Source organism: Panthera uncia (genome assembly GCF_023721935.1).
Source record: "Panthera uncia isolate 11264 chromosome C1 unlocalized genomic scaffold, Puncia_PCG_1.0 HiC_scaffold_3, whole genome shotgun sequence".
NCBI classification, from domain to species: Eukaryota; Metazoa; Chordata; class Mammalia; order Carnivora; family Felidae; genus Panthera; species Panthera uncia.
In genome coordinates this window covers 30384314-30400111 of record NW_026057584.1, presented here as the reverse complement: position 1 = coordinate 30400111, position 15798 = coordinate 30384314, and the positions used below count along the sequence as shown (strand labels likewise).

At 43.0% G+C, this 15798-nt stretch overlaps 1 protein-coding gene and 1 pseudogene across 2 annotated transcripts in view; one reads left to right on the top strand and one right to left on the bottom strand.

Moving 5' to 3' along the window:
• Positions 1 to 15798, top strand: part of PARD3B (par-3 family cell polarity regulator beta) — a 1005179-nt gene that overhangs the window by 940159 nt on the left and 49222 nt on the right. For both annotated transcript variants that reach the window (XM_049615864.1, XM_049615867.1), the window contains one exon: positions 8572 to 8651. In XM_049615864.1, coding sequence (XP_049471821.1) covers positions 8572 to 8651 — 80 coding nt within the window. The remainder of the gene's footprint in view (positions 1 to 8571; positions 8652 to 15798) is intronic.
• LOC125912001 (uncharacterized) lies at positions 3035 to 3171 on the bottom strand (annotated as a pseudogene).

Here is a 15798-nt window from a genome sequence, read left to right as displayed (position 1 = left end):
ATTCAACGTTCCTCGTACACCAGACCCTCCTGATAGGCTGTCATAGGCTGTCATAATCCAGCCAAAGAGGATCACCACTATAAGGCACACCGAGTGTGAGCCTTTCAAGTTGTTTTTGAATAAGCTCTCTGAAGTTTCTCTTCCTGAGCTTTATTAGCAGAGAAAGATAAATATGCCCCAAATCCAAGCCTAAGTTCTCACATTACATTGTTTTGGAAAAGACTAGGTTTCTCTGATGGCTTAAGTCAAAAGTATTTCTATCAGAAGTATATTTAGGTCATTACATTTAAAAAAAAAAAAAAAAAAAAAAAAGCCTGCATGATACCAAGTGAGATAAAGGGCTTCTAAAAAAGAAAAAAAAACTAATTGGATCAAAGCCGCTGACCTTATTTTTTTATGATGAGGGAAATTACCTAATAAGGCTGGAAGTAGGAACATTTCTGAGTTTTACTGAGCACAAATGCCTGTGCCTATTCTCTTTCCCCTCACTACTTCCTAAAATGGCCTGACTTCCTAAGGACCCAGCTACAATTTATAATGAGTTTCTCTTTGGCAATCCTTGATCTGCAGTTTCCTACCCTCAATTCACAGCTCTTTGCAAGAGTCTTTGTACCCAACACAATAATCTGGATTGCCATCATTTCTGATTAGGACATAAAAGTTGATCAAGTTACAGGAGGAGATTAGATAAATTATGATTTACCTGTAAGTAGGATGTTGTATACCTATTAAAATTTATGCTTGTGAAATATCTAGGAAAATGTCAATAATAAATAGTTGGAGGGGGGAACCATATGCCATTAAAATATGTATATGTTTGTAAATGCTAACAGAGGTCATCTTTGGATGATTTAGGGAGAAAAATCAGCTCAGTCCGCTTTTTAAATAATGGAACACAAATTTATTCCCATCATTTCCATTAACTAACACTGTGTCCCTCAGGGAGAGGTCTTTTTCTCATCTCTAGGTTTTAGAGTACGTAGCACATGACTCCACTTAGGAGACACTAACAAATGTTGATTTACTTGAAAGTATTAGTCTTATTTCCTCAGCGTGATAGCATGAGACAGTACAACCAATGTTTGTTTTTGTTTTTGCTTGTGGGGGGAAAGCAATAAAGATTTTCAACACCATGGAGCCCTGCTTTCTCTCCCCATCGATCCACCGAAATCACTCTGAACAAAGTACCAGTCACCATCTCCTCGCCAATTCCCACATACACTTCTGTGGAACTTATGTTAGTCACTGTTCAGGTACAGAGAACAAAATCCACTCTAGCCAGTTGAAGCAGGAACAAATTTATGATAGCCTACTAATGGGCTTGCAGACTCTTAAGGATGGTTAAAGATACGGCATCTTGGCCAACCTTTCAGGAATGAGTTCTCACGGCATGCTACAGAACCAGGCTACCAAGGGAGCTGTTGCCACTTCTGTAAGAAAGCTTTGGGCTCCAGAGCCACATAACAATGCCTGTATCAGGAACCACCATAATTAGGAAAGTGCCACAATCAGAAAGCCACCTCTAGTGCTGCCATCTCCAAAGCTGGCTATAAAAGCTGCACTCCACCCTAGGAACTCGCGATGGCACATTTGCTGAGACTGCCAAGGAAAACCTAGCACACCTTCCTTCTTGTCAGAGTAAACGGTGAAAGTGTGGCCACTGCCTCCATGACCCAGCTTAAATCATACCAGTACACTGACTACAAGGGCATTCTGGGAAAGGCAGTTCTGAGCTCTGTCATTCGGGGTAGCACTCTGCAAGGAAGGGGGTTTGGGTAAAGCACACGAACACCATACTGACCACAGACCTTGCCTTGCTGAAGTTCTCAACTGCTTTGGACACTGTGGACCACGCCCTTGTTTGTGAGATGCTTCTCTTTTGACTTCTATGATAACACTGTCTCCCAGTTCTTTTCCCGACCAACTGCTGTTTTAGACCTCCTCAGATTTCCTCCTGGGTTCAATTCATGTTTGCCTGCCCCTTAAATGGTAGTGTTCCTAAGATTATTATGGGTATTCTTCTCTGTTCTCATTGCATGTCTTTTCTTCTATTCTGTGTCTGCGTATTACCCGTGGGCATCCTAATTCTTTTCCAAGGTTTCAGGTACCCATCGATAGGCTGAATGTTTCCCAGTGCTACATCCCTAGTTCAGGCTTCAACATTGCAGACTTTTACACTCAATTATCTATCAGACATCATCATCAGATGTCCCAACTCAAGCTCAATATATCTAAGTATCCCCTACTCCCACCCCTACCTTTGCCCCTAAATCTGTCCCTCCCTTATTCTCATCTTGGCGATGGTTACCAAACCCACATAGTTGCTGAGCTCAGAAAATTGTCCATTATTCCGGGCACACCCTTCCTGTTAATCTTCAGTCACTCTTATGGGACCTGTCCCCCTAATATTCCTATATCACTCCCTTGCCTTTATCCTTTTTTTCTTTTTAGGAATTTTATTTTCTGTCAACCTGACTTTCATTTTGTTCGCCTTTGTGGAAGAGCAGCTTAAGACCACTTCGTAGTTGTCCCTACTCATTTAAGTGATCTGAATAGTGGGAGCTGTAGACCAGTCTTCAGTGGGGGGCTGAGCAGTCCAGTCTTCAGTAGGGAACTGTTGAATAGGCACAGAGAACACCTGTGTGCCTTCAGACCAGTCTGCAACTTCAGGTTGAGTAGCAATGAACTCAAAATCTGGAGCAGTCCATTCACCCCAGAATTCCAGCTTGGTCACAGCCTTTTCAACAGCAGCCTGCTCTTCCTTCTCAATCTCTTCAGGATCTCTGTAGAAGAAGACATCCAGGCATGACCTCCAATGGATCCTCGTGGGAAATGGTGCCATGCACGTGCGGAACTTCCCCGGGCCAGTATCCACTCCATCATACCCACTGAGGGAGCTCCCTTTTAGCAGAATTCACCAGGTTGCTCTGAAAACAGAAAGCCCCAAACAGTTAAGAAGTAAGGAGAAAAGCAGAAGAAAATACAGGCCATTTAAAATATTTTTTCATTTTTCCTTAAAGTTCTGACACATGTGAGTTATACCAAGAATTACTATCAAACTCCACTCATTGGGCCAGAGGCCCTTGTGGGGTTAGTAAAAGACTTGCCCCCAATGTAGCACACTACCTACACTTGTGAGTTCATCAACTCCAAGCTTTAACAAAGTGTAGGCCTTTATCCTTTTGAATATCCCCTAGTTTAAATTTTTTTTAACGTTTATTTATTCTTGAGAGACGAAGACAGAGCATGAGCAGGGGAGGGGCAGAGAGAGAGGGAGACACAGAATCTGAAGAAGACTCCAGGCTCTGAGCTGTTAGCACAGAGCCCAACATGGGACTCAAACCCACAAACAGTGAGATCATGACCTGAGCCGAAGTCAGACATTTAACCAACTGAGCCACCCAGGCACCCCAGAGTATCCCCTAGTTTAGGCCTTTATCATCTCTGGCTCAAACTATCACTGGCACCTCCACACTATGGCAAGAATAATCTTTCTACCCTGTAAATATGTCCCATCACTTACCAAGTAGCCATTGCCAATGGCTTCACCATCACCTACGGGTAAAACCAAGTTCCTTGGCATATTAGCTCCTCCAAGATCGGGTCTATGTCTATATCTCTAGAGCTTGGACTCTGGGCTCAGAAAGACCTGATCTTTGTCTCCGATTTTCCATGCACTAGCTATATGACCTTGGGCAAATACTTAGTTTTCTCATTTGAAAAACAGGGCAACCATTGGGGTTTAGGAAGATTGAATGGATTGATAAAAATAAAACTTTAAGCATTTTAGTTGACCAACAATAAGTACCAAATAAGTGTTAAATTGTGGTAATGATCAAAGAAAAAACAAATAAATGGAGAGATAGTTCATATTCATGGATAGGAAAACTTAATACTGTCAAGATGTCAGTTCTTCCCAACCTGATCTATAGATTCAATGCACTCCCTACCAAAATCCTAGCAAGTTGCTTTTTAGATTCTAAAGAATCTCCACAAACTGATTCTAAAGTTTAGAAGACCTAGAATAGTCAACATAATTTTGAAGGAGTACAAAGTTGGAGGACTGACACTACCCAACTTCAAGACTGACTATAGAGCTATAGTAATTAAGACAGTGTGGTATTGGTGAAAGAATAGACAAATAGATCAATGAAACAGAATACAGAGCCCAGAAATAGACCCAAATAAATATTTATTTGGGTCTTTGACAAAGGTGTAAAGATAAACACAATGGAGCAAAGATACTCTTTTCAACCAGTGGTGCTGGAATAACCAGACATCCAACAAGCAAAAAAATGAATCTAGACACAGACCGTGCACCCTTTACAAAAATTAACTCAACATAAATCACCGATGCAAATTTAAAATTTGAGTAAAACTATAAATTTCTGCTCTGCAATAAACATTGTCAAGAGAATGAAGAGATAAGCCACAGACTGGAAGAAAATGTTTGCCAAAGACACATGTCATGAAGGACCATTACCCAAAAATACAAAGAACTCTTGAAACCCCACAATAAGAAAAGAAACAAACCAATTCAATATGAACCAAAGACCTTAGCAGACACCTCATCAGAGAAGACATACAGATGGCAAATAAGCATATGAAAAGATGCTCCACATCATATGTCATCAGAGAACTATAAATTAAAACAACAATAAGATACCACTACACACACATTAGAAGGGCCAAAATCTGGAACACGGACCACCCCAAATGCTGGTGAGGGTGTGGAGCAACACGAACTCTCCTTCATCACTAGTGGGAATACAAAATGGCACTGCCACTTTGGAAGATGGCTTAGCGGATTCTTACCAAACGGAACGTTGAATCTATACAACCCAACAGCCACAGTATTTGGTATTTACATAAGGGCACTGAAGACTTATCTTCACGCAAAAATCTGCACACAATGTTTACAGTAGCTTTATTTATTATTGCCAAAACTTGGAAAGCACCAAGATGTCCTTCCAAGGAGATGAATGGATAAATAAACTGTGGTACATCCAGACAATAGAATACTATTTAGCCCTAAAAAGAGATGAGATATCAAGCCCTGAAAAGACATGGATGGAACTTAAATACATATTACTAGGTGAAAGAAGACAATATAAAAAGGCTACATACTGTAAGATTCCAACTCTATGACGTTCGGGAAAAGGCAAAACTATGGAAACCATAAAAAGACCAGTGGTTGCCATGGGTTTGGGGAAAGGGAGGGATGAACAGGCAGAGAATAGAGAATTTTTTAGGGTAGTGAAAATATTCTGTATGATACTAGAATGATGGATACATGCCATACGTTTGTTCAAACTCATAGAATGTACAACCCCCAAAGTGAAACCTAACGTAAACTCTGGGCTTTGGGTAATGATGTGTCAATGTAGTTTCATCACTTACAACAAACGTACCACATGGGGGGATGTTGATACTGGGGAAGGCTGTGCATGTGTGGAGACAGTGGGATAGGGCCTCTGTACTTTCTCTCTCAATTTCGCTGTGAACCTAAAAGTGCTCTCAAAAAAATAAAGCCGCCTAAGAAAAAAGTTATGGTATCGGCAATAATGGTTATAGCCATAATAGTAGTTCCGGTGGTAGTGGTGTGGTTATCCTCTTCCTTCACAGGTTCTGTTTCTTCCTTTACCAAAATCTTGACATTCCCTGAAAACAGAGTGCTTTTCTTTTGTAAATGACTCCATGTTGTTTCGTTTCTGTTCCCTCTACCTAGAATGCCTTCTCCTGCTACTCTTACGCCTTCTCCCCCACAAAAACTTCTCATTCGCCTTCAAATTTTAGAGGAAGCTTCAACACCCAAATGAAGCTGTGTTCAACTCTCTCAGGTGGACTTTCGTGTCTGTTTCTTCCGACTCCTACTGCCTCCTCTCCCCTACTGACACTGTAGCAGTGATCTCATCGTACCGTAATTGTTTGCAGGCCTGTCTCCTCAATATTCAGAGCAATGAAGAAATCCAGCCCTTGTTCACTCCTTTGAATATAGTGCCTAGCATGGCATCAGGATACAGTAGCTGCTCAGTAGTCACTAATTCAATGCTTGCATTAAAGAGGTTGTCGTGTTAATAGCGAAACGCAATATATACACTATATAAATATAATAATTAAATATGTACATTTTCTGTTTGTGACAAACAGAATCATTTTTAAATTTTATGTTTATTCATTTTTGAAAGAGAGACAGAGCACAAGCAGGGGTGGGGCAGAGAGAGAGGGGGACACAGAATCCGAAGCAGGCTCCAGGCTCTGAGCCATTAGCACAGAGCCCGACGCAGGGCTCGAACCCACAAACCGCGAGATCATGACCTGAGCCAAAGTCGGACGCTCAACCGACTGAGCCACCCAGGTGCCCCCCCCTTTTTTTTTAAGTTCGAACAGAATCATTTTTGATAGAGAATCATGCCACCCTTCTTTGCCTTACATTCTGCGACTTCCATGAAGCTTTTTCCCAACACCTTCAGGTGTCACCTGTGCTGTTAGTAACATCCTGAATGACACAGGATCATACATTGTCCTACATCATTATTTAATTATTTCATTTCTGATGTTTGCTTTTCCCCCAAAAGACTGAAACTTCCTTAAGATAAGGATCATCCTGTGCTTTATATGATCTCATATACTGGTAGCTCATCAGGATAGGCACTTGGGTGCTGCCCCCTAGAGACACCAGAATGCTGAGCACTGCATCATTAGGCCAGGCCAGTTCTGGATAATAGTGCTGAAAGTATTAACTTGGAGTTTTGTGGCCATAAGAAGAAAGGTTACTTGTAAATGTCTAGAGCCATACTACGGATACATAAGCATAATGTGCTCCCAACAATCACAATTAAATAATCTTCAGCATAGTTCTGGTATTCATGCTAATTCTCCCTCCATGAAAAATAGGCTAAAAACAAAGCTCAGATAGAAGAGGCTGAGGACAATAATTGTATCCTTCCCTTTTTTTTTCTGTACCATTTATTTAACCCCAGCTTGTCTGATGCCATCCTTGTTCCTGATGTTTGCTGGAAAGGACGGTGGTTTACATCAGGGCTTTTATCCTAATGCGGAGAACTCTCAGTCTCTCTGGAGTCATCTCTACGTTTGTAGGTGCAGTCTTTATCCTTCCCTGGGAAATTCACCGGGCTGTTGGTCTTTCAAATAACTCCAGCCACTCCTGTTCCATGTATTGGTGAAATACGAAAAGGCTTTGCAGGACACACTCTGAAGAGCCTCCTGTAATAATTTTGACACCAGGCATAGCCTTTCTTACTCTAAATGAGTGTGTATATTTGCTTTGCAACCCCCCTCCCCCACAACAAACCCTCCCTACACCCACCACCCAAGCTGGGATGGAGGTTTTATAGAGAGCTAGAACTTTTGGTGGGAAGAAAAGAACTTGCAAGCTGAGTACCACCTGGAAAAATCCCCCCTCCTGACTTGACACTGTTACGTTCTGTGTTTACTAGCCAACTCTCCCTTCCCCCATTACAATGGTCCAGGTGTTCTGTTTACCCTTTCCAGGCCCACTCTGCGAGGGCTGGCCCAGCACGAGAGCAAGCACGTAAGTGATCCACAAAACCACATACATCGACATGAACAGGTGATGGATTGATCAGTCAACAAGAACTTTGAAATACGTGTATGTTTTCATCCTGGTTTTAATTGGTATGATAGACGCAGAAGCACTATGTATGAAGTCTTCACGTTCACAGAACCAACATACTTTGTCGAGAACATCCTGGGGCCAGTCACTGCTCTTCAGATCCTCAGAGGTCGAAGGAGGAGACCCGACGAGAGGGGAACACAGAAAGTACATAGGAAGGGGAAAAACATAATAAAGACCAACCCTAGACAGAAAAGAGTTAATGACTTCTCTGTGGTAGTTGCTAAGGGAGAGAACTAAGTGAGATCTGGGGGAGGGAAGGACTTCATGGGAGCTGTGGAGGAGATAGTTGTTTGTCATCAGCCCCTGTTAGTAAAGAAAGGTTGAAGAAGATACTTTCAAAAAACATGGTCCTTGTCACAGCCAAGAGCTGTCTAAGGAGACCTGACACCTACATGTAATACAGCATCCCGGACCAGGAAAGGCATTGAGTAAAATTGCAAGCCAACTATGGGCTTTAGTGAACAATAATGTATCAATATTGATTCATTAATTTTAAGATCTATATCATACTAATGTGAGATGTTAGTAATAGGGAAACTGAGTTCAGAGTGAATGGGAACTCTGTACTGTCTTCTCAATTTTTCTGCAAGTCTAAAACTGTTCTAAACACTAACGCCTACGTAAAAGGGGGGAAAAATGGCCCACAGCCTACAGAATATCCCTGGCTTGGTGACAGGAAGGAGTCGGCTTGACAATGACCCTTTTTGAAAGAAGCGACTTTGTTGTTAAATGCCATGTTTGTGGCTTGATCATCAATTCCTATAGCAATACTGAGCTCTTGCTTGCTTTTTCCATGGTTGATTTTTGGCAGGCAGCAGCAGCATTTGTGCGCTGATTATAATTTTGCGATGCATTGTCAGTAACTAGGGTGTATAATGGATCTTCATCTCTAATTACTTTTCTCTCCACAGGTGTCTGGAAAGGGTCCAGATGGGAATGCACACAACATCCGCTTTGAGGGGATGGAGAGACAGTACGCCTCCTTACCCAGGTAGATCACTCAGGGGTCTCCCACCACCAGCTCACCTACCGATAAAGCCTTTAGAGAAATCTACATGAAATAGAAATCTGGCTTTGAAACTGGAATATGTTATAATGTGCCTTACCGCCGTCTGCTACAACCTTCGTGCCATCTTCACAACTGTGCTAATAATTGAAACACTTGTGGGTTATTTTTTAAGGGAAGAAAATAGTATATCATTGCAATTGAACATGTCAGCAAGAATATTGGATACAGAATGGAAATCCTAAGCCATTGCTATAAAAATGGTATTGAACATCCTGCACCAAGCTTAGGGACAATAAAATAGTAAATCCTCTGTCCTAGCAGTTACCTACTAGGAAGGGCGAGCCAACCTTAACCTTGGAGCTTCGTGTGGGTGTTAAAAAGCAGGAGAGAAATGTGAACCTGGGAAGATGTTCTTTGCTTGATTTAGAATCTGACCTGGTATTTGCTGTCAGCAAATATTGCTGAGAGGTACAGACACAGTGGGGGAAGGAAATAATCGCGTGGGAAAAGTTCACTTGGTGATTCTGGCCTAACGTGATCCACTTATGCTGTAACTGAACACCCCTGAAAATGAGATACAATTCTCAAAGGTTTGTGCTCTTATCTGTGAGATGAAGAATAATTTTGGTCTGCTATCAGTAGCACATGACAAAGAGGAAAACTTTCCAAGATTATGTCTAGGACGGCTACTAGGGGAGTGAATCAAGAGTGTGAGAATTCGTGAGTTCGGGGGGCGGGGGGGTTGGGCGGGGGAACAAACAAAGAAAGGTTAATGCCAGCCAGAAAACTGAAATGTTACGGAATATCTCCTTTTAAAAAGAAGGGGGAGGATCCTAAATAGAGCTTTTTCATCAAAGTGGAATTGTTGAAGTGTTATCCCAGAGGGAGTTACTGCGTTGAGTTTCACATTGGCTACAACTCTGTGTGGGAATTTACAAAAATACCACCCTGGATATTGCAACAGGCATAGCCTAAGTGACCATCTGCTCTTATAAATAGTATGTTGATTTTCAAAAGTAATAAAATCTCAAATCTAGTGGAGAACCAATTTTTAACACTGATTGGGCAGAATACTTAAAATACAATATTTTAAAAGCTTCTATACAACTGTATTTTATTTATCTCCCGATTTTCATTTTTTATAGGTTGTCTCCTAGTCTTTTCTCATCTTTGATTTCTTTCCTCTCCTTATTTTTCCCTGGCCTACTATTTTGTTTTCGTTTTAAAAAAATGGAAGTCGTCTCCAAAATTTGTTTTAAATATAACATTTCTGGCTTTCAGTGTTGAAGTGTATGGAAATTGTGGTTAAGGCAGATGGAAAGTAGTATGTTCTTATGAGAGGAAAGAAAAAAAGATAAAACTGGAAACAGTTTAATGTCTTCCTGGCCAACTTGCACCAGACTGCGGAAATGGATTTTTTTTTTTTTTTTGCACAAATCAAAAGCACAGAAATAACATTGAAAATCCTACAAATTTCACTCATTCACTCCCCATCTATCTATTAATCATCTACGCTGTATCAGGCCCCGAGAATATGGAGACTGGAGACACAGTGCCAGTCCATCCTTGGGACCCTACTGTCTAGGACAGGAGACCGCAAATCACCTTTTTATGACAGCACAACAGATGCTTAGTTTAGTAATTATTAGCAGAAAGTCTTCTGAATTTCCAGCTCCTATTTATCTTTACTAATAAGCCCTGAAATGCTCAATCATGGCTGACTTTCAACAAGTCTATTTGAGGATCAAACACTGCAAAGGGAGTTTTCTGACAAAGGCAATGCATTTATGCGGTTTCTGGCCCTGGAGCTATCACCGCAATGCAGGAATTGACAAAATCCCGAGAGTATAACTGTAGCGGGAGGGGAACCATCTTAGACCAAAAACAATTTTGGCCAGTAGTCCACCCACACCCGTACACGGTGGTAGGAGTGATTAGGATTAGCCACGTGAGCAAACAGAACTTGGTGGCTCCCTGGCAACCAGAAGTTGGCCACGATGGACAATGCATGGGGCTCAGACAAATGCAGGAAAGGTCCCTGGCGCTTGTTTTTAAGTAGAGGAGCCCCACCTCGAGTTTCCATCTCAACATCTAAAGGGGAGATGCAAGGCATGCTCACCACTGTGCTCCAGTCCGTGGGAGGCTCCATATTTACCCAGGAAGAGGCACAGTGCAGAGGCAGGGGACCCACTGCTGGCTTCAAGAAGGTATGCAGACTCAGCTCTGTGTGCCAGTGACGTTTACCCTGGTTTTCTAGTCCTCCCCACCCTGGAGATTTTACTGTTCACTCAACTGAATCACAGCAGCTCCACTGCTCTCCCCCTTTGCCAGGAGCGAAGTCAGCACATCTCTGTAGGCACCGGATCCCCTCTCTGTCAGAGGCAGGGAGCTTTACAATATTTATGGAGTTAACTTTTTAATTAAAAATAGGAATAATTCTCTCTATGGGAAGTTGGTGGCCGACCTTCCAGTGGACTAAATAGGCTACTGACCGATGTGGTTCCCATGTGGTTTGTGGAGAGCATGACAGGAGTTTTAAAGTTGACTCAGTAATATCGATTTGTATGTCAAATTCGGAACCATCGACACCCAGAGAGAAAATGCACCTCAGCACCCACCCCACCCCCAGCACATGGAGTTAGTTAGTAGCCCTGATCAAGGAGCACCCTTTTATGCTGTCATGGAATTCAGTCCTCTTCACAGGAGGCTCCCGCAACCTGCTGCCAGAGTAGAAAAGACACTTCGACAAGTAAAGCCAGAGCCCTCGCTCACCCAGGAAAAAGACAATTCCTAGCATTTGGTAGTTAGGATGTTGCCTAAGGCTAAGGGCTAAGGATGTTAAGTATTATTGTTAAGCAATGTTAAATCTTCTGCCTCTGAAGGAAAATGACTTTATTTCTTGTCTCCTGAGGGTGCTGTTTTGGAAAGCAGAGCAGTTGTAATACAGCCTCTACAGCCTCGTTAGCAAACACCAGGCTGTTACCAGGGCCAATGTTTTACCCTCCTGTCCAGCCCCCAGTTTTCTCTGCTGGTAGACACAGTGAAATCAGCATTCTTGCCCGACACAGATTACTACTCACCCTGAGCAAGTAGGGAAGCGGCCATTCCTTAGGCTGCCGTAACGTGTGAACATCAGTGTGTGTATTTTTGCAAACAGCTGCTTTTTCGCTTCAGCCTCCCAGCCCCAGTCTCTTTTCACAGGCCTCTTTGTGGTCAGTCCCTCTAGCAGTGAACTCGCTACTCACCCCAAGCCTCCATTGTTCCCACCTGGCCCATCCCAGGCCCCGTGGGATCCCATTATCCCTTCTCTACAGATGGTTCACTGCACCCGCACAGGACGTTGCTCTTCCGGGCTGGTAATCAAGTGTTGAGGCCTAAGGAGTGAGCAAAAACATCTCTTCTGTGGTCCTCTATATGGGGGCGGTGAGAGGTTGCTGGAAACCCTCATAAAAATGCCTTCATTGGTTCCACTACGAAATGCACATTATGCAACCCCAGCTGGGCCCCTCCCTGCTGCTGTCCAGAAGTCCTGTCGGTCGTGCTGTCGACTCCCTTGACTATCCCACAGTGGCCGTTCCAACCCTGTTCTACTCCCGTTGAATTCTGTGAAAATGACTAAACCCCCCAAGCCCAGTCTCTAGAGATGACCTCACTTCCTCTCCTCTGTGGCCTTGACACATTCAACGTGAGTTCCTCCACTTCTCCCTACAATTCAGATTCGCTGCCTTCACTGACCACGTTGCCTGAAGAGTGACAGCAACGGCATGAACGTGGACTCGGGCCATAATTAGAGCCCCAGCTCTGTCACTTACTACCTGCGTGACTTTGGGCAAGTGATCTAACTGCTCCAGCCTCAGTTTCTTAATCTGCAAATGGGGATGATGTGAGGGCCTCTGTGTGGTCCTGGTGTGAGTACTAAGTATAAGCAAAACCCTTTAGTGAAAAGCCGGCCTGACGTATTGTAAGGATTTTTTTTTTTTTCATAATGCTAGCTCTTTTTAATTTTATCTCTGGGGAAGATGTGTTTCTTTAGTGAGTCAAACCCATACCACAGAGCTCACTCTCACTGGTTTCTCGGGGATCCTGCGCCATCAGCCACTCCTCTCTCGGCTGCACCTTGAAGTCCCTTGGCAGTTGCTTCCCCACCCACCACTACCTACTACTGTAAATGCATAGGCTCGGCTGCACAGTTCTCTGAGAGCCCACAGTGTGGACAAGGGGAGAGCCAACACCTGTGTGGCTATATGCTGGGGGTATAACTGAGACTAAAGGATTAGCCAACTCTGGGGAAGGACCAGTGGTCTAGATGGTCAAAAGCAAGAGGACGTAGCAAACCCATATGATCTGAGTAACAAGTTGTGCTAACGGGCATGCTGGGAGACAGTAATTCTTGTGGATGGGGAGTTTCATATAAGGCGCAGGTGGCCAGACTGCCCCATGCACTTGACTCTAGTCCATCAGAGAAAGCAAACGCCTCTTCTTGTTCCCAGATTAGGAAGGGTGGCTCATACCTATTGGCTCTATTTCCATACCACCCACTGACACAGCGGGCTCTAACCCCAGGCTTCTGACACTGACGCTGATGCTTCCAGCGGATTCTGCCTCTGGCTCCTTTCCTCATGTAGATTCTCTCTGAGTGGCTGCCTTGATTCCTACAGATTTGGTCCCCAACCTCTATGATGATAATTCCAAAACAAACCTGGCTAACCTTCCTATCTCACTCTTAATGTGACCCCAGTTACAAGTGCCTGCCTGACACCTCCATCCTACCCTAAGATACTTCAAAGTTCCCATGCCAAAACTCAAGACCTCGATGTCATGTTTCCTTAGCTCTTCTTACTTTTAACACCCATGACATTGTTTGGCACCTTTCTTGTGCCACTGAAAATACCCTGCATTAGATTATGATGCTTTGCTGCCCCTTTCTACCTCCATTGGATTATAAATTTCTGGAAAAAAAGGGACAGTGTTTTATACCAATCGTGTTTTATACCCACCACGAGGACCTCACATAGGACCATGTTTATAACAGGTTTTTAATACATTGGCCTACAGATGAAAATAGATTTTTTTTATATGGGTAAATTATGAGAAAGAATTTCTTTCAAGTTTTCTCGACTGTTTGTTTCAGGACACTGTTTGCCAACATAACACTAATTTTCATGAGAATGTCGCTTTTCCCTGAAATCTGTAGAAGTCCAGGCTTCTAAATGGTCAACTCTAATTGAGCATTTACTATGAACCAGGCCCTGTTCTAAATGCTTTCTGTCTACTGACTTAGTGATCACAGCAGCCCTGTGACTCAAGAGCAACCCTTATTATTATCATCCCCATTTCATAGGCAAGAGCACAAGTAAAATTGCCCAAGTCCAACAGCTAGAAATGGCAGCGTTGGATTGGAACCCAAGCAGTCTGGCTGCAAATTTGTACATTTAACCCCTGGGACTAAAGTTATCCAGTTCAGAGTCAGAATCAAAATCTGTGGGGGTGCCTGGCTGGTGCAGTCGGTGGGGCATGCAACTCTTGATCTCGGGGTTGTAGGTTCAAGCCCCACGTTGGGTGTAGAGATTACTTTTTAAAAATATTAAAAAAAAAAAAAAGAATATCCTTGTTCAGTAGAATTATATGCATACTGACATGTTTAAAGATGAGGGTCATGATATATGCAGCCTAAGCCCAAACAGTTAAAACAAATTTTACAAAAAAAAACAAAACAAAAAAAAAAAAAAAACCCAAAACCAGGAATCAAACTGTGATTATCACACTCCCTTGTATCATTTGCTCACCTTCTTGTCTTTCTCACTAAACTATAAGTACCTTTGAGGACAGGGACAATGTCTTATTCATCTTTGTATATGACACAGAACATTACTAATATACAGGTTAGGTAATGCCTTTCAAACATCTCTGTAATGCTGTCATAAAATCAATTCTCTTCCCATCCCCTGGGGTCCTTCCCTTGAAATATGAACAGTTTAATGCGTAATTGTTAGATGAACATTAAGCAATATACTTTGTCTACCAAAAAGGGAATCCTGTTTTGTTAGAACACTCCTGAGAGTTGAAAAAGCAGTATCTGCAAATTGGTACTTTGGTTCTTTAAGATTAAGAATAATATCTACCCGGAAGGAAAAAAGTGACAATACATTTTCAGGTGAAAAGCTGCATGAGCATTCCTGAGGAGAGAGTGAGACTCCCTTTCCCGAGATTGATGTGGGACACAGGCCTGCTCAGGCTGTATTTGGCTTCCAGTCCTGATGTTGCTCTAACCCATATTACATAAATTACTTGAGGGGGAAGAAAATGTGTCTCTAATCATCTCAGGCAGCTTTAATTTGGCTGTGTAATGAGAAGCAACATACTAGTACTGATTTCGGGTAGAAAGAGCAACTTTAGAAGGAGCAAACAGCTTATGCTTGCTTCCTAGGAACCCAAAATAAACTTGCTTTCTAAGTGTGTTCCCAGTGTTTTGGTATTGGGCGGGATTGTGTTCAGATCAGAAGAACATGCCATAAGAACATACTTCCGCTGTAACATTTCAGTTGGTTCATTTTGTCAGCCTCAGCTTTCTTGTCTGCATATGCTTGTGCCCACCCGGGAAGACTCAATCACAAGTACACCGCTAACTTTGAAGCTTGCAACATGCACCGTGCCACCTCCATCGTATTTTCCCCGAAAGCATTTTGTCTAGGCATCCCCGGTGCCCTTGATTGTCATTTGCCTCGCTGCCTGAAGACCCTCTCCCTCCCTGATCTCTCCGGTTCTCTTCGAGTTAGCTTCCGCTCTGCTCACAGCTACTCGATTTTCATTTGCCAAACTTGCATTGTTTTATAGCACTTGCCAAGCAGATGGCAGTGACATTCGAGTTCTGCAAAGATTTCCACCAATGCCACAGTACTGGTCTTTGCTGAAGCTAAGCTAGATCGTGATGGAGTGAGTGCACTGACAACTTGAGCAATCAGCACACTAGGTGTCTATGTGTATGAGTGCGTGTCTGGCGGGGGTAGGGGTTCAGGCGTCTGGGCCCATGGAAGTGGACAAAGTCCTCAGGTTGCCTGACTGACTGCTTCTCTCTGCCACAGAGCCAGTGTGTCAGATAAGGGGCTTCGTGAGAATGTCTGCACTGCTC